Source organism: Hemiscyllium ocellatum, chromosome 14 (genome assembly GCF_020745735.1).
Source record: "Hemiscyllium ocellatum isolate sHemOce1 chromosome 14, sHemOce1.pat.X.cur, whole genome shotgun sequence".
Classification (NCBI taxonomy): Eukaryota; Metazoa; Chordata; class Chondrichthyes; order Orectolobiformes; family Hemiscylliidae; genus Hemiscyllium; species Hemiscyllium ocellatum.
The window spans coordinates 16882284-16900493 of record NC_083414.1 but is presented as its reverse complement, the minus strand read 5'-3'; the positions used below and the strand labels follow the sequence as shown (position 1 = coordinate 16900493).

The 18210-nt window shown below is 41.2% G+C and overlaps 1 protein-coding gene across 2 annotated transcripts in view; it reads left to right on the top strand.

Moving 5' to 3' along the window:
* The first annotated feature begins 181 nt into the window (after window positions 1-181).
* Window positions 182-18210, top strand: part of ifrd2 (interferon-related developmental regulator 2) — a 38158-nt gene continuing 20129 nt past the window's right edge. Inside the window, exons 1-2 of one of the 2 annotated variants that reach the window (XM_060835413.1) lie at window positions 182-493; window positions 11584-11643. In XM_060835413.1, coding sequence (XP_060691396.1) covers window positions 457-493; window positions 11584-11643 — 97 coding nt within the window. In that variant the 5' untranslated portion in view covers window positions 182-456. The remainder of the gene's footprint in view (window positions 494-11583; window positions 11644-18210) is intronic. The other variant, XM_060835414.1, reaches the window with a different exon arrangement.

Genomic DNA, 18210 nt, shown 5'->3' with positions numbered 1-18210 from the left:
CCGCCCCACGTGACCTGATCCCGTCCTCCCTTGGCGCCGGGAGGTCACATGGCCCAGAGTCCGCGAGCGTCAGCCAGGATTATGAGCCTGCGCCTGCGCCACGGGAGCGACGCACGCTGGGGGATGTAGTCCTTGCCGGCGCGGCGGCGGTAGCGTTGTGCCGGCGCGGACTACAACCCCCGTCAGACCCTGGGGCGCCGGCCGCCAGCGACAGCACAGTGTGGGAGTGAGAGGAAAGATGGTGGAGGTTTGCGCGTGGTTGTCCTGTCATCGCACCCAGAAAATCCGCAATAGCAAGCAGTGTAACCAGCGTTGTCGATCGCCTTTAGCCGTTCCCGGTCGTGTGAAACCCAGCACCAGGTCCCAGAGGCGACTGCCTTCGGTTGGCTGATACAGGGCCCGCCAGCGAGAGGATCGTCCCGGTCGGGTGCCAGCGCCAAGTGTCGAGCAGCGGGGATGCCGAAATCCCGAGGCCGGACTGGCCACAAAAAGGGTGAGAGTCGTGCTCAGGGATCACTCTGTACTCCCCCCGGGGTAGGGGTCGAGTTCACTGCGAACCACAGCTGGATGTTAGGGGTCAGGAAGTTAGGTGTGTGATCATGGGGGGGGTCAGTATACCGTACAGGGGACTTTTGGAGACCTGGGAGTCTCATGCTTATTCGGGATGACACCCTCCACCCCCTGGGTCTACTTCAGCTGTTTGCTGGATGGGATTAGAGTGGTGCTGGAAAAGCACAGCAGGTCAGGCAGTAACCGAGGAGCAGGAAAATCGACGTTCATTCCCTGCTTTTGATCGAAACGTCGATTTTTCTGCTCCTCGGTGGCTGCCTGACCTGCTGTGTTTGTCCAGCGCCACTCTCTAATCTTGGTTCCGATCTCCAGCATCTGCAGTCCCCACTTTCGCCTAAAAGCTGGACGGGTCAGGGCTCGATGTGTGGTTATGGACTGGGCAGGAGGTGACAGCCAAAGGGGAATTCTGAACGTGCTCGGCTGGGGGCTGGAGATAAAGTTCAGCATGCATTCAGGTAGGTGAGAACTGATGTCCAGGTTTGAGACAGGCTGGGAACGTGGGGCTTAGGGCCAGATTTCTTTCTGCACTCTCAGGCGATTTACATTTTATTGTCACTTACACCAAAATACAGGAGTACGTGTACAGTGTTGCCTCACATGGTGCCCTTTTAGCTACAAGATACCTAGGTACAAAATAGTGGAACAGAGAAACCAAGTTAAAAGGTTAAGCATTACAGGTCATCAGAGTATAAGGAGAATCCAGTACTAGTAATTACTGGGATAACGATTAGAGATGACTTGGGGCTAATGACTGGTTTGTAGTAAGCTGATCAATTTTGCAAAGGCTTGTATTAGTGAGCTGGGAATGACAATTCTAAGTGTAACATAAGTAATGTAAAGTCATTTAAATTAATACTTTGAAGAAGAAAAAAAGCAGAGTAAGCTGAAAGGCTGGCATTCTAATGGCCATAAGAACAAATTTGCTTTGAGGTTGTACTCTTTAATTCTGAACTGTAAATTGCAGCAAGTAGGGAAACATGGCATCAGTTTACATGCAGTGAGGATCTATACATGGCAGTCAAATAAGTAACCGGATAACCTCTTTTTGAGATACTGTTACAGCAGTATGCATCGGTTAAGACAATGCAAAAAATCTATTGTTCTTTCATCTGTGTGGGTCCTTTCAAAAATGGGGTTTCTATTTAATATCTCATCAAAGTACGGCACTCCCTCAGTACTACGCTGGAGTGTCATTTTGTATTATGGGTGTGACACAGGAAAGGAATTTGGACTTAATGATGAAAAGATGGATCACTGAAGCCATTATCACAGTGGTTGAGAGCAATAAACCGAATATGTGGATTCTTAGCAAGTAAAAAGTAAAATACCTAATTTTTGGCAAGTATGAATAAACTGGAAAGCAAAAACCTTGGAGATTTTTGGCTTGTAAGGAGCAGTGTCTCAATCCTACTTGCCAGTTCAATGTACAATTCTAGTTATCTGTATTGTGATAGGGTAGATGGGTGGGTCTGAGAGGAATGCCCTTTGGAGGGTTGATGAAGATCTGATGGGCCGAATCGCCTACTTCCACACTAGAGATTCTAATTGAGTCACATGTGGAACACAACACTTCTTGTTGGGCAGCAGGTGACCCAGTGGTCAGCATTGCTGCCTCAGTGCCAGGGTAAAAAGTGAGTTCTGCAGATGCTGGAGATCAGAGCTGAAAATGTGTTGCTGGTTAAAGCGCAGCAGGTCAGGCAGCATCCAAGGAACAGGAAATTCGACGTTTCGGGCATAAGCTCTTCTTATGCCCGAAACGTCGAATTTCCTGTTCCTTGGATGCTGCCTGACCTGCTGCGCTTTAACCAGCAACACATTTTTAGCTCAGTGCCAGGGTCCCAGGTTCAATTCTGGCTTCAGGCGACTGTCTGTGTGGAGTTTGCACATTTTCCCCATGTCTGCGTGGGTTTCCTCTGAGTGCTCCAGTTTCCTTCCACATTCTCAAAGATGTGCAGGTCAGATAATTGGCCATGCTAAATTGCCCACAGTCTTAGGTGCATTAGTTAGGGATAAATGTAGGGAAAGGAATCAGGGTGGGCTTCTCTTCGGAGGGTCGGTGTGGACTTATTGGGCCGAGGGGCCTGTTTCCACGCTGTAGGAAATCTAATCTAAACTGTTGATGGTGAATGAAATTAAATTCTTAACTAGGTTATGATAAATGCGTTATAAGGTATGTTTTCATTTTAGGGGACTTTAAGATAATATTTTTGAACTATATAAGATCCTGTGGGCTATAGATTAGATTAGATTACTTACAGTGTGGAAACAGGCCCTTCGGCCCAACAAGACCACACCGACCCGCCGAAGCGCAACCCATCCATACTCCTACCTTTACCCCTTCACCTAACACGGGCAATTTAGCATGGCCAGTTCACCTAACCTGCACATTTTTGGACTGTGGGAGGAAACCGGAGCACCCGGAGGAAACCCACGCAGACACGGGGAGAATGTGCAAACTCCACACAGAGAGTCGCCTGAGTCGGGAATTGAACCCGAGTCTCTGGCGCTGTGAGGCAGCAGTGCTAGCCACCGTGCCGCCCACTAAGATGGACTAAATTATTGTATATTTCAATGAAGTTGCAGATTCTATAACGTAAACTCACAGTCTCAAACTGAAAGGGAAATGATAAAAGTTGGTATTGACTTACAATAGGGGCTATGAATTATTTTGAAAAGGCACTTGCAGGAGTGTTGTGTGGTGAAGGTATTCCCATAGTGCTACTTGGAAGGGAGTTTTGTATCTTTGAACCAGCAATGGTGTAGGAATTGTGGAAAGTGGTCAAACCTTAGTACATCTCTTAGAAATAACTATTTCTACGTATCTGTTTTGATTTTCTATGAAACTTTTGGAAACTTTTTAGTGCAGGTTGCAACTATGATGCATTGGTGATGCAGAGAGCTTTAGTTGCATGCAGTAATGACCTGGCTCTGGACCAGAAGATCTATGTTCAAGTCAAACCTGTGCTGGAAATATCTGTCAACATGTCTGAAACATGCCCAGAGAATGCTGGAAAAACTTGGCAGGTCTGCCAGCATCTGTGTAGAGAGAAGCAGTTAATGTTTCAATTACATCATGGCTCCTCTTCAGAACCCATTTGACCCATGCATCTGTCAAGGCTGTGGATGTTGACCAGGTATTGTTGCATACTAGCATTGGCTGCAACATTATCTGAAGAATTACAAATGGAACTGAACACTGCAACAATCAGCAAACAGCATCACTCTATACGGTATTGGTAAGCATATGCCATTTAACAGTATGATGATGGCTAATTCATCACTGGTTGATGGCTGTAGGCTTAAAGAATGACCTTGTTGGATATATCCTGCGTGTTCATGGACAGGATGTACTTGGACACTTGTCCATATTGGGTAGATGCCAGTGTTATAGTTGTATTAAAGCAGTTATCTGAGAGACATGGCTAGTTCTGGAGCACATCAACAGCATTGCTGTCAGGATGTTGTTGATTATCCTAGCCCAGTGCTTCCCAAACTGTATTCGATGAGATTTTGCAATTGCAAGCTCTTAGGCACCTCTACCCAAGGGTTAATGGCTACAGGGTCCCTTTAATGTTCAGTTTATAATGGTGGGTATGGCATAATTGACCATTCTAAGGCCTGATTCTTGCTGCAAAAAAGCTCAGGGAAAGAGAGATTCTTAAAAAAGAAAACCCTGAAGAATAACTGCCTCTCAGTTCCATCCCCTGATTTCATAGAATTATCATTGTGGAGTTATGTCCATTTCCAAACCTTCAAATGGGATTAGAGTGGATTCCATTAACTAGCCTTGTAGTCAAAGAATCCCTTTAGTGTGGAAATACGTCATTTAACCCAACAAGTCAATATCGACCCTCCGAAGAGTAACCCACCCATACCCGTTTTCCCCCTACATTTAACTTTGACTAATGCACCTAACCTACACATCCCTGAACGCGATGGGCAATTTAGCATGGCCAATTCACTTAACCTGCACATCTTTGGACTGTGAGGAAACTGGAGCATGCTGACATAGACACAGGGAGAATGTGCAGATTCCACACAGACGGTCGCCCGAGGTTGAATCAAACAGGTCCGTTGTGCTGTGGGGCAGCAGTGCTAACCACTGAGCCACTGTGCTGTCCATTGAGGAAGATTACAAGTAACTGATTTAAGCATTTGGTTGAATAGACAGAGTGAACATTGGAAATAATGACCAGTCTATCGCTTCAAATCTGCTTTGGTATTGAACAAGATAATTTTCTTTATTCACTTTGTTACGAATTTGGACATTCCTGGCTGGCTTGAAATTTTAGTGCCCATCCCTAATTACTTTGACAGGATGGTGGTGAGCTGCTTTCTTGAACCGTCATGTACTGTAGATATACCCACAATGCCCATAGGATTGAATTCCACGATTTTGACTTAGTGATACTGAAGGAACAGCAATTATATTTCAAAGTCAGGGTAGTGAGTGACTTGGAAGGGAACTTGCAGATGGTGGTGTTCCTATTTGTTTTCTGCCCTTGTTCTTCTAGTTGCAAGTGGTCATGAATTTGGATGGTGCTGTTTAAGGACATGAGATTAATTTCTGCATATGTCTTGTAGATGGTACACACTGCAGCAACTGAACATTGGTGGTAGAGAGAGTGGATGCTATATGTGGTGCCTGTCAATTATGTTGCTTTGTTCTGGTTGGTTTCAAGCTGCTTGGTTGTTGAAATTGCATTTGTCCAGGCAAGTGGGGAATATTTTATAACTGTTCTGATTTGTGCCCTGCAGATGCTGGACAGAGTTTGGAGAGTGAGGAGGTGAGTTAGTTGCCGCAGTACTCTTAGCCACTGGTCTGCTATTGTAGCCATTGTATGTATCGTGAGTCTGGTTGAGTTCCTGGTCAGCGTTACTCCCAGGAGGTCAATAATGAGGCATTCAGTAATGGTGATACCATTGATTGTCAAGAGATGGTAGTTAGATTGTCTTATCTCTTGTTGGAGGTGGTATTTGTATGGCACAATATTACTTATCACGTGTTCACCCAAGCCTGAATATTGTGCAGGTCTCATTGCATTTGAACATGGACTGCTTCAATATCTGCAGCCATGACTGAGCTTCTACTTCAACTCCACCTAATTTCCGAAGTACCTAAAAATCAATCATTCTCTGTCTTGACTCCACCATTAGAATCCACAGAGAGACTCTGGAGATTCACAAGTCTTGGTCCCAAATGACTAGCCCCTTATTCTGAGGTTGTACTCCTACGTTCTAGATTCCTCAACCTTTTCTCAGCATCTATTCTGTCAAATCAGTTAAGAATTTAATATTTCAATTTGAACATCTCAAATTGTTCTCAGCAGATCTGCTCCATACAATTTGTCCTCATTCGAGAGACCAGTCTCATGAGCTTTTGTTGTGGTCCTTCCAGGATACACGTGACCTTCCTTGTGTAAAAAGATCAATAATGCACAATATTTCCAGGTGTGTCCTTAGCAATGCCATATATTATTGTAGTAAGACCTCTTTATTCTTAATTTCTAAATCCTCTGTAACCAAAGCTAACATGCTGTTTGCCTTCCTAAAAACTTGCAATTATAAGATTTATGAGATTATGATGTTTTGGGAGTGCATTTCATTTCCAATAAAATGAAGGGGTTCTTGTATCCTGTTCTGAAGTCTGCCTTACCACCAGCCTGGATAGTTTGTATGTAATTTAAAGAGGCCCCAAATTGTTTTACTTGGAAGAAGCTGAGAAAAACTTTTACGTTTTGAGGGAACGACAGCAGCCTGTGTGCTAACAGTGGATAGACTATGAATCTCAAATTCCAGTGGATTTATTCCAAATGGTGAGTTATAATAAACTGCATTTAATTTCAAGTTGAAGAAGATTTGGACTCATGAGGATTTTACCTGGAAGCAAAGTCTTTGATTTTCATTGATGTAGAGATGGGCTTTGAGAAAGAAATAATGTAAAATCCCTGAAAACCTGGAGGTAAGGTTAATTTGCCAGACACTGAGATAAAATGCAGCAAAAGAGAGAAAATCTGTGTAATAAAACAAAGCTGCAAATGCTGGAGATCTGAATCAAAAACAGGAATTGCTGGAGAAACTCAGCAGTTCTGGTAGCATCTGTGGGAAGAAAGCTGAGTTAATGTTTTGAGTCAGGTGACTTTTTGTCGCAACCTGAGGATCCAGCACTTTCTGTTGTTTCAGAATGTCTCTATGGTTCACCATGTTGGATTGTGGGTGAAAATTTGTACTTGGATTGAAAAGAACAACATGCATTTCAAGTGAAATCTGAAGATTCACCTAAATTGTATGACAGGAAGGATTTCTAGTAATATTTTAATTGTGAAGGATTTGGAATTCAGTTCTGAATCAGAAGTTACCAGGCTGAGAAAGGAAAAGAATAGAATTAAACTATTAGGTGCTAAAATTCAATTTAATTCTTTTCAGGGATTTATGTTTGCTTTTAACATACATCTAATGAGGTGTTTGCTCAGTTGTGATAAAATAGAAAAGATAGAATGCTGCTCTTTAAAAAGTATGAGTTGCCGACAAGGGTAATGTTTAGGCAATTGAGAATTTAGTCTTTAATTGCAATAATCATCTCAAAATGTGAAATCTTGTAATGCCATTCAGGTATTTACGAGATGTTTGAATTGCTAAATTGTAGAATTACTCCTGTTAATTTTCTCTCATTTGTGAACAAGAACATCTTGTCTTACTGTGAACATTTTCCCATCTCCTGCCATTTCAAAAAAAATTGTTTTTTAAACTTCCTTGTCAGTGGATTACTTCACATTTGTCACATTACCACTCTCTTGCCCACTCACCAAGCATGCTTGTATCCTCGAGGTAAAAACAATGACTTCAGATGCTGGAAACCAGATTCTGGATTAGTGGTGCTGGAAGAGCACAGCAGTTCAGGCAGCATCCAAGGAGCAGCAAAATCGACGTTTCGGGCAAAAGCCCTTCATCAGGAATAAAGGGAGAGAGCCTGAAGCATGGAGAGATAAGCTAGAGGAGGGTGGGGGTGGGGAGAAAGTAGCATAGAGTACAATAGGTGAGTGGGGAAGGGGATGAAGGTGATAGGTCGGGGAGGAGAGGATGGGGTGGATAGGTGGAAAAGGAGATAGGCAGGTAGGACACGTGATGTATCCTCTGCAACCTCTCTGTCCATCTCACTGTTTACTTCCCAAACCTAAGTCATTAACTGAGGCCCAGTACAGGCAAGTTACAGATTGATAATGTTCCACTTATTCCTACTTTTGTTCTGTCCTTTAACCAGTCCTCAATCCATGCCAAAAAAAAAACCCTAATTCTATAATCCTGGTCCTATAAAAACTTTAAGCTTTTCAAATTTCCTTTCTTAAACCTGTATTGAAAAATGAACGTTACTGTCAGGCTTTTCAGTGGGAATTACTTCACACAAAGGATAGTGGATACCCACAACTCTCCCTCCCACAAAGCTATTGTAAATTCAAAACTAAGATTGATCATTTCCTATTAGGGCAGAAGTATCAAGTTGAAGCATGGAAGGCCATGAAGGGTCTTGATAGGATAGATGGGTTTATTTGAAAGTACTAGCTTTTGGAAAGCTGCTGCAGCTTCAGGCAACTAATGGGGCAGGATCATAAGGCACAGAATTTATAGCACAAGATCCTAGTGTCATGGAATTGATATGATATATTGAACAAACCTAGATTGCTGTTAAGTCTTTCATCTTTCAGTTCATTAATATGTAAATCCCAGAACCTCTTTCAAGTCACATTTCCAAGATAACTTAAGATTTTTTAAATAAAAGTGACAGCTCAGACAATGCATTAAAGGTGTGAGGCTATGGTCTGTTTGTATTCCAATCTTGAGTCAGACTGGTTCTGTTTCTAAAATAGGAATTTATAAAATGTCATTTGGATTTTGGATTTGCACATACATTCTACTTTGTTTAAAAAGCACACAGGCAGTCGATCTGTGTGACATTTTATAAATTCCTACTCTGGAAATAGAACCAGTCTGACTCAAGATTGGAATACAGACAGACTCTAACCTCACACCTTTTAATATATTGTTTGAGCTGAGATGTCAACCTTTTTTATAAAACCTTAAGTTATCTCCGGAATATGGCTTGAAGGAGGTTCTGAGGTTTACATATCAATTCATTGAAACCTGCAACCCATTCTAAGTGATTAAAGATTTAACAGCAGTCTAGGTTTGTTCAATACATCTGCATCAGTTTGATCTTTTACTACAAATTCTGTGTCTTATGATCCTGCCGAAGTAGCTACCTGACAAGCAGTGCTCCAAAAGCTTGTATGTCTGTGGGGCAGCGCAGTGGCTCAGTGGTTAGCACTGCTGCCTCACAGCACCAGTGTCCCAGGTTCGATTTCAGCTCGGACGACTGTCTGTGTGGAGTTTGCACATTCTCCCTGTGTCTGCGTGACTTTCCTCCGGGTGCTCCGGTTTCCTCCCACAGTCCAAACATGTGTGGGTCAGCTGAATTGGCCATGCTAAATTGCCCATAGTGTTAGGTGCAGTAGTGAGAGGGAAATGGGTCTGGGTGGGTTACTCTTCGGAGTGCACTGGTTGGACCGAAGGGCCTGTTTCCACACTGTAGGGAATCTAATCTAATCTTCCAAATAAACCTGTTGGACTATAACCTGGTGTTGTGTGATATTTGTCCACCCCAGGCCAACACTGGCACTTCCTCATCATATTTTAAAACAATGATAAGGTAAAAAAAAATGTTCTCTGGTTGAGTCTTGGCTCTTCCTGAAAAAGGAATGGAAGCAGAATCTGAATATTATTTAAGGCAAAAGTACATAGATCGTTGGTAAGCCAGGAGATGAAAGGGTACCAAGGCAGGCAAGAATGTGGATTTGAAGTTCTAGACAGATGAATCATGATCATCTTAAATTGCAGAGTGGATTTGAGGGGTCAATTGGCCTACTCTTGCTCCTTTCTGCACCAAAGCTGCCTACAATAGATCCTGCAAACCTGCCGGACGAAAGACATACCAAAACCAGTGTCCTCGACCAGACCAACATCCCCATCATAGAGGCACTGACTACCCTTGGTTGGCTATGATGGACTGGGCACGCCAACCGCATGACTGACACGAGACTCCCCAAGCAGGTGTTGTGCTCCCAGCTTCAAAATAGCAGGCAAGCCCCAGGTGGATAGAGGAAGTGCTTCAGTGATGACCTCAAGGTTTCACTGGCAAAGTGCGGCATTCCCACAGACAACGGGAAATTACTGGCCCAAGACCCCCTCAAGTGGATGAGGAGCATCTGAGAACAGTTAAGCACCTAGATATTTGCCATTGAGGGGGTAAAAATGGAAGCCACGTGAAAACCGCAAAAGGAGTGGACTACCACACCATTGCCCAAGCCACTACCACTGCCTGCTCCAAGTGAAACAGAGCCTGTGGAAGCCGTACCAGACTGTATGGCCATGTGGACTCATCCTGAGAATGGAAGACAGTCATCCTCTTCTGCAAAGGACCGCCGATGATGATGGTCCTGCTCCTCTTACTTGTGTTTGTAAAGTGCCTACTGAATTGAGATGTTAATCTAGTGGTGTTATGAAACAGGTTAAGGGGGTTGAATGGCTTAATTGTATCACTGGTGCGTTGTCATGATCAAAGCCAAGCCACCTGTTTGTTCACTCGAGTTTAGAATGAAAGTTCACTTGTCCTGCTTGTGTGCTTCCAGCTGGTTGCTGAGACCTACTGAACAAACATTTCAGTATACAACAATTAGAATGAGGAATGGAGTGTTGTTTAAAAACAAGAACTAAATCAAACTTGAAATGATCATTTTAATGCAGTAGTATTTGCATTTGTCTTACAAAAAAAAGTACACATTTGATTGCCTGACAAATATACTTGCTGAAAATGTGTTGCTGGAAAAGCTCAGCATGTCAGGCAGCATCCAAGGAGCAGGAGATTCGACGTTTCGGACATAAGCCCTTCTTCAGGAGCCTGACCTGCTGCGCTTTTCCAGCAACACATTTTCAGCTCTGATCTCCAGCATCTGCAGACCTCATTTTCTCCTCTGACAAATATACTTGTCTTTTTTGGGGAGAAAACAAAACAAACATTGCAATACAGTATTGCTACAGTCTTATATAAGTGAAGCTTACTTTAAGGTGAAATTATTACATAACAGAATTATACAAAAAGGTGTCACTTCGTTCTGATCATGGCTACTGATCCAACTCAGTCCCTTGGATCCAAGTGCTATATCCTTGACATCGTAGTGTTTTAGCTTTTTTAAGACCACAGGCTTTCTGTGGTAGCATACTCCACAGGCTCGCCGCTCTTTGGATGTAGAAATTTCTTTTTATCTCAGTCCTAACTGGTTTATCCCATATCCTTCGATTATCAGCCACAGCAAGGCTCAAAGGACTGCTTTTTTTTTGTTTCCACGAACGTTTTGTTTGTTAATGGAGTCTTGCTATTGAACTCTAAAACAATGAGAATTAAGGGAAATGGCCTTGACTGTAAGGTTACATTTTGTACTGAATGTCATAATTTTTTTAAAAAATGCACCAGGTGTTTGGCAGGACTTTATCTCATTTATGTAACAGTTTGTGAGAAATATCGTGCTGTTCAAATGTAAATGCCTATAATTTCTCTATGCTTAACATATATCATGTATGATGGCAGCAGTGGAAATGTCCCCATTCCAGAGGGGTTAGTTTTGAGATTCAAGGATAAGGGCCATCTGATGTCAGTGGTAATGTTTAATTGATAGGCATCTAAGGGTAACAAGCAACTAATAAGTTGGCATGGGTAAGAATACACCAATTGTTGTTGAAAAAAATTAGCCAAAACTCTGTGTTGTTTGCATGATTTGTAATTTAGCTGCTTGAACAAAAACTGTACAGAAAAATTGTTTCTAAAAAAAATCAGTTAACATTTGGAAACTTATTCAAATGACATTATTATATTAAATGTTGATAATAGTGAACATGTTAGCAGCAAGGGGAAGATCTACCATGTTTGACCTTAAAGTGGTTTTCCAACTTTGTTTTTAACAGGTTCTTTGAGACATGAACTACTACAGCTGAAGGTTTCAGCCAAAGTAGCTCAACAGAAAGGTACATAGTCATCATATGTCTGTAACCTGCATGGTGCATGGCCGTTATTGCTTTCTTTGCAGTTGTGTGGGTTTGAAAAAATTGGCTTTCCTATTCTTTTGGATTCACAGCAAACATTAAAGTATAAAGCCGTACATATATCCCCAGTAATCTACTATGAAAATATCTGATTGTGTAATACTAAGAATCAGCCAGATCTATTCCAGACTCAGTTCCTATTTTGTTAATTGATCTCAACCCTGTATGTAACTGAGCTCAGTAATTGGCTTTAGGGTAGAAAAGGGTAAAATCAGCTAGAATTCCTGAGAACATCATGATAAATGTACCTTTGTGCACAACGATTCATAACAGGATTGGTGCAGAGTGAGTCAGTTCAGAGGCAAGCAATAGCAGAAGGTGTATTGTGGGATTGGGATATTGAGGAAGAGAATATAGGATGGGTCAGCAAGAGCAAAGTTCCCAACTACTTCATTGCCACCCTGTTTTTCATACCAGATTCTTCAACATCATGCCCTGGCCCCACTTGTTTACACACATTTATTTTCCACTCCACTATTGATTATTATAGAAAGCATGTGTACTAACTTGAATTAGAACTTGTAGAATATTCTTCCAAACGTATCCTGTCATGTTCCTATTGATCATAATGTCATGGATTATTCTGTCTTGTGCAAGCTTGTGTTACTCTTTTTATTTGTTAATTTTACCAGTTTTCAAGCAATATGATAACATTGTGATCAATTGACGTAAATACAAAATGAAGAGTGCAGTTTCAATTTTTTGAGTTTTCATTTCTGTATTTTGCAACATTCTATAACTATTTGTATATTGATTTTTTTTTGTCTGGGAGAGAGGAGAGTGGTGGAGATTCTTGTTTTTTTTTCCTTCTTGCTTGATTAAATATGTATGAAGGTATAGTCAGTTTAAACTTTTGTCATATTGCAATCCATAGCAGCCATACTCAATCCAAAGTTTGTGAGAAGATGTGTAGCTCGGGTGCTCGTTGTTGTGGTTCTGTTCGCCGAGCTGGGAAATTGTGTTGCAGACGTTTCGTCTCCTGTCTAAGTGACATCCTCAGTGCTTGGGAGCCTCCTGTGAAGCTCTTCTGTGATGTTTCCTCCGGCATTTATAGTGATTTGTATCTGCCACTTCCGGTTGTCAGTTCCTGCTGTCCGCTGCAGTGGCTGGTATATTGGGTCCAGGTTGATGTGCTTATTGATTGTACTACATTGTACACTACATACAAACCAACAGCCACTCTCAGACAACAACTCACCAGGACGAAGGACCCGATACCCAGCATGAGCAAAACCAATGTAGTGTACAAAATCCCGTGCAAGGACTGCACAAAACACTACATAGGACAAACAGGAAGACAGCTAACGATCCGCATCCATGATCACCAACTAGCCATGAAACGACATGACCAGCTATCCTTAGTAGGCACACACTCAGATGACAAGCAACATGAATTCGACTGGGACAACACTACTATTATAGAACAAGCCAAACAGAGAACAGCCCGGGAATTCCTAGAAGCATGGCACTCATCCACAGATTCAATCAATAAGCACATCGACCTGGACCCAATATACCGACCACTGCAGCGGACAGCTGGAACTGACAACCGGAAGCGGCAGAGACAAACCACTATAAATGCCGAAGGAAACATCACAGAAGCGCTTCACAAGAGGCTCCCAAGCACTGAGGATGTCACCTAGATGGGGGACGAAGCGTCTGCAACACAAATTCCCAGCTCGGCGAACAGAACCAAAACGTACTGCAATTCATAGTATCTGATCTCATTTGAAACAATTGTACTTACATTTGAAAGGCGTTTTTGTTTCCTGTACCATTGTGTAATTTCCTTCTCCGTGTCAAATTTAGTAAGACTTTCCAAATTCACTTTGCTTCAATTTGCTTTAAGTATTTGGTTTATGTTGTCCTCACACAGAGCTTAAAGTTGATATTGGAAATTGATATTTTTTAATTTAAAAATGGGCTCCACTTGCAACTTTTCTACATATTGAGTATGTCATTAATACATTTAGGTGTGGACTTTGTAGACAGTTTGTTTTTGTTACTACAAAGTAAGTGAAGTCACCGTAGCTCCAAAGGAACATAGCGTTGCTGTCATTTGAGAGAGAGAGAGAGAGAGAAAGAGACGTATGACCGGTGGTGGTTTAACCTAAGGGTCACCACATTTCAGACAAGCCCACAGTGGCGTCACTTTGCATTGCAGATTGGCAGTCCAGCCAACTGAGCTGACTGATCCCCGTTACCAAGAGTATGCATAACAGTGCAGTAGTACTGAAATGTGATTCAGTGCAACAAAGGTTCTGAAATGTATGATTTGAAAGAGTGTTGTGTTGTTAAAAAATCTGCGTTTTTCTAGCATGGTACTTTAACCATGCTAGTTACATTCCATTCGGACACCAGCTAAACAAGTGAACACCTTTCTGTTGTTTGCCTTTCTGCATCACCAAATGTGTAGTTTTCAAACCAAGTCCTCACTTACAAACGGAAGGCTGTATTTGTACTCCAGCCATGAGGATACTAAATTTACCAGATACCTAGTTTTTGTTGTAATGGAACAGGACAAGATTGAAAGATTGGAGTATACATTCAGTTGTATATGCAAGAGTTTGTCAAAAATGTCACTTCATATATCCAAAATAAATGTAGGTCAGTCTTGTTAACTTGAATTGTCGCTGATTGGAGATGCTGAACTTAAGCTAAATTGTAGCACTTCATAATCAGATGGAAACCTGTTTTTGCTTACTACAATGTGAAATTAAAGGTATGATGTAGAATGATTATTAAAACAAAGTCTAAATATCTGCCCTCTATCATCTAGCTTGCAGGATTTTATGTGTATTAAAGATTATACTTGAGAAGTTACTTTATGGACTTGACATTATATAAGAGAAAGTACTTTATGTACAAGAGGTAAAAGTATGAGAATGGCTGGTGGTTCAATGAAAATATTTGCATTGTGAGGTGATCTGAATTTTCTTTAATTCTCACCAGCAATATATTTATTTTCTTCAAGAAGCTGCCATTCTAGGAAGCCTCTGCATTGTTGATATTTAGTCTGGACAAATAATTTGGTTTATTTCAGTACAAGGTTGTTTGTTAATTCTGAATATGAAGTGTTCAGTCAGTGCAGTTTTTTTCTTTTGATCACTGTGACAAGCTTTGATTTGGTAAGGACGTAGTCTGAAAAGGTTATCGAGATTTTGTTAACATTCTGTTTGCAAAATATATGAATTTTACAATTTAGACATGCACATGTAATGTGATCCTTACATATTACAAAGGAGCTAAATCCCCTTCCATCAGTGTCTATAGAAACTGTGTTGAACTAAAGAAGGGGAAACCTCCTCTTCCACAAGTTAATCTTCAGAGAAATGTTGATTCAGAAACTATTATTTATTTTCAGTCCTTATTTTGAACTTGGAATCGGTTTTAATCCACCAAAAAGTTTAACCAGTCCAGTCATGAATAAGATGACTAGTTGATTAGTGAATTTGCACATTCTTTTCAGCATCTGAGTGATTCTATCTTTGTGATGGTTGATATCTTGAGATGCTGCTACTTTAGAAAATTCTTTTATGTTTTGGTGAATAGCCCCACACTTCAGTTCAACAGAATAAATTGCTTGTTACAATAACATGTGACACTTGTTGAGGGTCAGCATATTTATTGCACAGATGTTTTCCAGCTGCCTCTTATGCCATTAGGAACTTTCCAATATTAATATATAACAGATGTCACAAATAATTATTAAGTTTTCGAACGCTTGCGCTGTTGAAGGAACCTGTGGTTAGTGATATTGTCACCCTATTTCAATACCTTTGATTAAAACCCCATGATTATTTTCTTTGATTAAAAATCAATTAATAACCTGAGAATAAGTTCTCAAACTTGGAAAATGAATCGTCTTTGCTGATGATGGCAAAAGCATTTAGATCCAGGCTGCTATTGTATTTGCAGTTAAGGTGTTACAACTGATTTTTTTCCTAATTACCTGTAATTTGTTCAGAGATGCTATGATATCTCTGGCACAGGTGGAACTTGAATCCTGGTCTCTCACTCCAGGGGTAGGAACATTACCACTCTTATAAGCTTGTAAGAAGGCCTCTGGTGTATTAGCTTGTAAAAAGGCCTATGGTTATTAGCATTCATTAGCAGAGGGATTGAATTTAAGAGTCGTGAGGTGATGTTGCAGCTGTACAGGACCTTGGTAAGGCCACATTTGGAGTACTGTATGCAGTTCTGGTCGCCTCACTTTAGGAAAGATGTGGAAGCTTTGGAGAGGGTGCAGAGGAGATTTACCAGGATGTTGCCTGGAATGGAGAATAGGTCGTACGAGGAAAGGTTGAGTGCTAGGCCTTTTCTCATTGGAACGGCGAAGGATGAGGGGCGACTTGATAGAGGTTTATAAGATGATCAGGGGAATAGATAGAGTAGACAGTGAGAGACTTTTTCCCTGGGTACAACAGAGTGTTACAAGGGGACATAAATTTAAGGTGAAGGGTGGAAGGTATAGGGGGGATGTCAGGGGTAGGTTCTTTATCCAGAGAGTGGTGGGGGCATGGAATGCGCTGCCTGTGGGAGTGGCAGAGTCAGAATCATTGGTGACCTTTAAGCGGCAATTGGATAGGTACATGGATAGGTGCTTAAACTAGGACAAATGTTCGGCACAACATCGTGGGCCTGTTCTCTCTTAACTGAGATTATAGATGGTCTTAACTCCATTTAACTCTCTGGCACTATACCCCTTAGCACTGATTGCTTAAATCAAATCTAACTATCTCAGTCTGAGAATTGTTAGTGAAGCCTGAATCTACTGCCTTTTGTCGAAGAGAGGGTGTGTGCTCTTTGAGAGATTTGTTCTTTGCTGAATGGACCTAGTTTTAATTCTAAATTTACGTCCTCTTGTCTTAGTTTGTCCCACCAAAAAAAAGTACTTCTCTCAAACTAACCAATCAGTTTCTTTCAAAAGCTTTGAAATCTCTGTCAAATCATGTTTTAACTCAGACTAATATTCAATAGAATATAATATATTGAAATTGCTCAAATGAAAACCTAAGTTGATGGTATTTTAATGAATCTGTACCTCAGTCCTTGCAAGATCAAGGTAAATATTTGTGAATTTTATGTAATTAATCTATGGAGGGTGACTGTTTCAGGGGACCATCTCCAAGTACCCCTCTTCCTCCTTGATGTGTCACAGTATCCATCATCAGCACTGCACCTCTAAGCTGAATTTCCTCAAGCAGCCAACACTTGCTGCAGATGTCACCATGGATTATGCTGACACCAGCTCCCACATGTTGCAACATACTGGCTGCCAAGCCATCTCAGAAATAATTAACTTCAATTTAAATATTTTAAGTGAATTTCTTGCCTTTATTATTCTTAGTGGTAATAATATCTGATTTAAACCACTTGGCTAATCAAAAGGTACACTGAAGAAACCTTCTAATCACCTACCTTGCTTTGACATCACACTCCACTCTAACAAATAGAAACAGATTGAAGAGGTTCTCCTGCCATCATGGCTCTTCTCACCCAGGTCTACTCTTCATAAAGTTGCTGTCCCCATCACGCTCACTCTTCATGGTTGGTGTTACATAAACATGTGATGTTGTTTTCAAATCCACTAGAACCTTGGTGGAATCTAGAGAATTTGTGAAGATGACTACCAATATATCTATTGACTCTTCAGGGGGACTTTTGTAGCCTTTAGTTCAGGTTAGTTTTCTTGGTAATTTTCTCTAGTAATTGTGGTTATTTTAAGTTCCTCCTTCCCTTTTACCTCTTCATTTTGTAATATTCTTGGGATGCTTTTTATGTCTTCTACTTTAATTTATAAACATCAAAATGGGATTAATGTTACAACAGAGTGAGGATGGTAGGGATGAAGGGGGAGGCAGCAAAATTGTTTTTCCAGCAGTTACTACAATAATAAACTAAAGTCTTGCCTTGGAGCATGCCGGGTAATTGTACTTCACTTAAAAGTGATTCATTAAAGGAGTTGCTCCACAGGTGCCATTAGCAGGCTGTGACTGAGCAAGCCCAAAACTGACCCCCACTGGGGGTTAAGCTCTATTGTTTGGGAAATGCTACTATGCTAGCTTTTTTATGCCTTCTTTTATTTTTAATACATTTTGCTAGCTTTAAAAATTTCCCAAATATCTGACCTACTACTAATGTTTCCAGTATTAAATGCCTTTTCAGTGTGTCGCCATCCTTAACTATGTGGAGTCAGACACTGGAACTCATCAGAGAGTTGTGTAACTTTAAGAATTAAATGTTATAGTTTGACGTATTAAATTCTTTTGGTAATTAGTCATGATTCTTCGAATAATATGCCTCCAGTAACATCTTTTATGTCTCTGTTTCATTACAACTTGATATTATTTGCTCACCAACCTTTTTTTGCTATTTCATTCTACTGCTTCTCATGTTTCTCTCTCCCGTCTCTAGTCTTTGAAAACTTTTCACATACAATGGTTTGCAAGTGCATGTTTGCGTCTTAAAGCAACAATGCTTGCACTA